This window comes from Formica exsecta, unplaced genomic scaffold (assembly GCF_003651465.1).
Source record: "Formica exsecta isolate Colony F162 unplaced genomic scaffold, ASM365146v1 scaffold221, whole genome shotgun sequence".
Taxonomy (NCBI): domain Eukaryota; kingdom Metazoa; phylum Arthropoda; class Insecta; order Hymenoptera; family Formicidae; genus Formica; species Formica exsecta.
Window position 1 is genome coordinate 924 of NW_021849508.1, and position 5460 is coordinate 6383.

General features: G+C 34.2%; 1 protein-coding gene and 1 long non-coding RNA gene across 2 annotated transcripts; one reads left to right on the forward strand and one right to left on the reverse strand.

Moving 5' to 3' along the window:
• Positions 1–417: 417 nt before the first annotated feature.
• LOC115235404 (H/ACA ribonucleoprotein complex non-core subunit NAF1-like) lies at positions 418–2528 on the forward strand. The gene is made up of 5 exons (XM_029807179.1): positions 418–866; positions 963–1092; positions 1243–1511; positions 1582–1727; positions 1794–2528. The coding sequence occupies exons 1-5, from the start codon at positions 670–672 to the stop codon at positions 2372–2374; spliced, it is 1323 nt and encodes a 440-aa protein (XP_029663039.1). The 5' UTR covers positions 418–669; the 3' UTR covers positions 2375–2528.
• Positions 2529–2554: 26 nt separating this feature from the next.
• Positions 2555–3374, reverse strand: LOC115235405. Its single transcript, XR_003884022.1, has 2 exons — positions 2757–3374; positions 2555–2683 (listed from the first exon to the last, which is right to left on the reverse strand). It is a non-coding gene; the product is annotated as an uncharacterized LOC115235405 (long non-coding RNA).
• Between the last annotated feature and the right edge of the window lie 2086 nt (positions 3375–5460).

Sequence of the window (5460 nt, forward strand, 5' to 3'; positions counted from 1 at the left end):
CGGTTCGGGGGAATAAACTGGGGCAGTGCTCGGAGATAGTTGCCCTTTTCGGGCCGATTCCGTGGCTCACGCCTATTGCCCCCCACTCACCGCTCGTGCGTTAGCGACGAGTCGCCAGATACGCGTAACTAAGGAGCGCGACGTTTTGTCTCAGGAGCGTCCGTATATAAGAATGCCCAAATATAATAATAAGACAATACTTTTCTATAAATAAAAGTTTTTCTTCAATATTTTATATCAATGAAATATAAAATATTGAAGAAAAACTTTTAATTTTGAGAATTTTCGCCGTGCATTTAGAAAAGTATTGTCTTACTATTATATTTGGACATTCTTATATACGGACGCTCCTGAGACAAAACGTCGCGCTCCTTAGTTACACGTATCTGGGGACTCGTCGCTAACGCACGAGCGGTGAGTGGGGGGCAATAGGCGTGAGCCACGGAATCGGCCCGAAAAGGGCAACTATCTCCGAGCACTGGTCTACTCTCTCGTACGGCCGGAACCGGAAAACGAGTCCCCGTTCGAGCATGCTGCCGCATCTATCAGCCCGGCCGGTTGTGACCACGTGACAATTATCCGCGAATCCCCAGTTGCCACGTCATCACGACGTCATCGAGACGCCAAGGCGACGAGATAATCGCTGTGCACGTAACCGAAGTAACGAATATGGCGGCGATAAGTAAGACCATGCCTTTCAGTACAATCGAAGAAAGTGTATTATCTTCTTGTGAAGAAACTGACAGCGAAGATGACTCTAGTAGCAGTTTTGATAGCAGTAGTAGCAGTAGCAGCAGTAGCACTAATAACAACAGTAGCAACAGTGACAGTGATTCAGATGATATTACTAGTACCAATAGTAACAAGTACTATTACATTTCTATAAGAATAAAATTATGCTATATACATTTAATATCTTTTTTAATAAATGAAAATGATAAACACATGATATATATTTTCAGAAAGAAGAAAGGAAATAAAGCTAGCATAACAAAAAAGAAAAGACTAATAGAAAACGAATTTAATGATCTTCCACCAATAGAAGATTTAAAGATCAGTGTTCCGGAAGTCTCGTGTGACCTTCTGGGCGAGGTAATCAATATATAAACATACAAACATAATTTTGTAGAAATAAACACATACATACAAATGTAGAAACTTATAAAATAAGCTAATATCGTAAGAGCAGTGATAATTTCTACACGTGTTTAAAATCTACATTTTTGTCACTGAACAATCCAGGTTGATAAGATAGTGCAACAATTGGTAATTGTAAAACCGAATTCCAGTAAGCCTACGCTCCACATCGATACAGTTTTATTTCTAGAGAAAGGAGAAAGAGCGCTCGGCAAAATATTAGATGTGTTTGGCCCTGTAAGCGAACCAAACTACTGCATTTGCTTCAATAGCCCTGAACATGTACAGGAAAGCAATATTAAAGTGGGCATGTCGGTTTATTATTGTCCAAATACACAATACACATCATTGATCTTTCTACACGAGTTACACAAGTCAGTATTCTGATAAATATGATACACATTACGCATGATTATGACATACTCAATGAACAATCTTCTGCAGAATGAAAAGTTATGACGCGGTGGTCGATGACGAGCCGGTATTTTCGGACGACGAGGAAGAGCGAGCTTACTATGAGATGCTGAAGCAGAAAAATAACAAAGACAGCTCCAATGGCAGCACATCACGGAAACGGCAATGTATATCGAGTGAGTATTTCTCAAGCTGTTTAATACAATTAAATGACTGAATAATTACTATAAATCGTTCTTCAGGTTTTACTCAAGATAAGCCAACAGCTGAATGGCAATCAAATCATCCATGGAACAGAAATGCCCAATTTCAGAGGAACCAGATTAGGGGGCAACAAACATTGAGAAATAACGATCATTTTAATCTATCACAGTATGGACCATATTCCTATAACTATTCTTGGGTACAAAATCAATATCAAAATAACATGCGTTGGCCGCCTGTTCCAAGAAATATGCATCCTATGTTCAACAGACCAAACGCGGAGTACGGGCCACTGATTAATGAAACAGGTTTGCCGCAATATGGCAATTACAATTCGAATAGCTCTGGTGACAGGAAACAACATTTTCAAGGTGCTACACCGAATTCTCAATGCAATAACATGCAACCCCGATATTCTAGAATTCCGTTCGGTGCTCCTCCGAGATTTAATCCTATGTTCCCTCCTTCCTTACCAATGAGCTATCCTAAACTTCCCAACGCATCATTTTCATACATAGATATGTCTTATCCGATTTCTGTGCAATCCCATACGAATGCACTTTGGCCGCCTTTACCGCCTCCTCCACCTCCTTCGACAGATTCGACGACCGTTGATTAAAATTCTACTTGAATTTAATTTAAGTAGTATTATTTTTATATTCTTTGTACATTCGCATAAGCTTAGATCAATTTCTAAATGATTGTGAATAAAAGAAGAGGTTATATATAGATATTCTGTGATAAACATGGAAATAAAAATAATAATTAAATTTATTTATCCGATGAAAAATGACATCTTTTCATGGTCATTAATCATTTGTTTTATTAGTTATTAAAAAATTATCATTTTTTGATTTATTTACAACAGGTTCTTCTAATTTTTGTTCTGCTATCGCAATATCATTCTTTATCTCTTTGATAAGTTCCTCTGAAAGAATAAGTAATATAAAATCATACACATGCAGTAATTATAAATTATGCAAGAATGGTAATTTATTTACATATTTTATATCACTACTATATTTTACATAGAGAAGAGAAATCCTTTTCTGATCGTATATATCCAGTAATTATCACTTTGATCTCTTCGCCATAAAAGTCATTGTGGAATTTATGCAGCAGATGAACTTCCTGCAAACAAAATATACTATTTTTTAATTATGGTAATAGTAAGAATGAAACATAATTTTGTAATTAAACATATAATTTTGGAATTTTAATCAATGAGGCTTCCCATTTTTTTAAATATTATTTCTCGCACCATTGGCTTCTTCTCATTCACCGGAAATAAGTTGGCGCTGGAAGTTCATATTTTTTAATAATTAAGATGATGCCGGAGCGAGGGGCGAACTCCAACGGGTTAGCGCCCTCATCTAAGCGTAACTAAAATTATTGATAATACCGACCGAAATTATCGATAATATCAATAATTTTAGTTCCGCTGTTACTCACATTAATATTTCTGCATGTTTTATGCATATTTGAAAGAGAATTGTGTTCAATATGTTGAAATCGGACAACATCGTGTATTTCTACTGCTCTATTGTCTCGCACGCATATCTAAGCGTATTTAAGCGTATAGATAACAGTATAATATAGACGTGTCTGCCTTTATCACATATGTGAACATAATTTCACATTGTTCATACGGACTATGTGTCTTCCCATATATCTTCCAAAAGGAATAACATTTGGTTAGGTGTTATATATATAATTGTGTATATATATATATGTATATGTATAATATGTACATAGACGTATACAGATGTATGTGTATGATATATATACATATATTCTGAATATTATCATGTAACTTTCTATAAGTTGCGATCTATGCAATGCAGCTAATTTTTTTCAATCGATATAATCAATGGATATATAACAACAATGTATTATTTATACAAATATATATTATATTGTCTTTTTTTGTTCGTATACATAAATGTTTATATATTTGTAATAAACATTTATAATACATTGTTTGTCTCCATCGCAACAGAATAATATATCGCCTCTGGCATATATTTTTTAACACACACGCAAATCGCATCTAGTGTGAAATAACAACCAGCTCACGAATTGATCGCCTCTGGCATATATTTTTTAACACACATGCAAATCGCATCTAGTGTGAAATAACAACCAGCTCACGAATTGATCGCCTCTGGCATATATTTTTTAACACACACGCAAATCGCATCTAGTGTGAAATAACAACCAGCTCACGAATTGATCGCCTCTGGCATATATTTTTTAACACACACGCAAATCGCATCTAGTGTGAAATAACAACCAGCTCACGAATTGATCGCCTCTGGCATATATTTTTTAACACACACGCAAATCGCATCTAGTGTGAAATAACAACCAGCTCACGAATTGATCGCCTCTGGCATATATTTTTTAACACACACGCAAATCGCATCTAGTGTGAAATAACAACCAGCTCACGAATTGATCGCCTCTGGCATATATTTTTTAACACACACGCAAATCGCATCTAGCTAAAGATCGGCGATGACTGACTTGTGTATATATACAGGGTGTCCCAAAGCACCCTTGATAACGCTTGTGAGTAAGTAGAGCACAGTAAACTGAACAGAAAAGTCCTGTAACATTTTTTTCTATAACGCTTAATAAAGGAGTTATTATTAAGTAACTTCTGGCCAATCAGCGTCGACCTTTAGCCGCTCGCCTGGTAGTGTGCGTTAGCTCTCCGTCGCTACGGCGACGCACACTAACAGACGGGCGGCTCCTTGACGTGCGTCCAACTAAAAGTCGGCGCTGATTGATCAGACTTTACTCAATAATAACTCAAATAAAGATGAATAAATTAATTTATTAAAATTAATTTATTAATTTATTAAAAGAGAGCAATGTTAAAAACTAGCATTAGTACTTATGTCCACCCTGTATATGGACTACACACACAAACCACATGTACAAGCGTATACATATATTCGCGGGACCTTCTCGCTGCATTACTATTGAAAAAATATACATTCTACAATTTATTAGAAAACTGAAAACTTTATTATAAAATGTGACGAAAATTAAAAAACGTTAAAATAAAATATAAATATAATGGATTAATGAGTTTCTTGCGATTAAAATAATACCAAACATGACATAAATTGGATTATTTTTAATCAATTATGTATTATATGTAATTATGATTACTTATTTCATTAAAAAATTATACGATTTATGTCGTGTCTAGTATCATTTTTATCGCAAGAATCTCATTAATCCATTATAATTATATTCATACTAATAACATCCAAAATGTAAGTTTCAGTTTTTATTTTATAAAATGTTTATATTTTGTACATAAGGAAAGATCCCCGGTTTTATCTGTAATCTATATGTCATCTTATTATAGAAAATAAAATCTCTGTATTTCGCATTTTATATATCTGAAAATAATTGTAATGGATTAATTGGATTAATGCGATTAAAATGACACTAAATATGACATAAATCGGATTATTTTTAATGAAATAAGTAATCATAATTACATAATACATAATTGATTAAAAATAATCCAATTTATGTCATGTTTGGTATTATTTTAATCGCAAGAAACTCATTAATCCATTATATTTATATTCATACTAATAAAATCCAAAATGTAAGTTTCAGTTTTTATTTTGTAAAATGTTTATATTTTGTACATAAGGAAAGATCCCCGATGCTATAGAATCG

Bases quoted from the DNA above. Each gene is read 5' to 3' on its own strand.
- LOC115235404 (XM_029807179.1), top strand. From the start codon at position 670: ATGGCGGCGATAAGTAAGACCATGCCTTTCAGTACAATCGAAGAAAGT. The intron at 867-962 runs GTACTATTACAT...ATATATTTTCAG, and splicing joins ACTAGTACCAATAGTAACAA to AAAGAAGAAAGGAAATAAAG. The intron at 1,728-1,793 runs GTGAGTATTTCT...ATCGTTCTTCAG, and splicing joins GAAACGGCAATGTATATCGA to GTTTTACTCAAGATAAGCCA.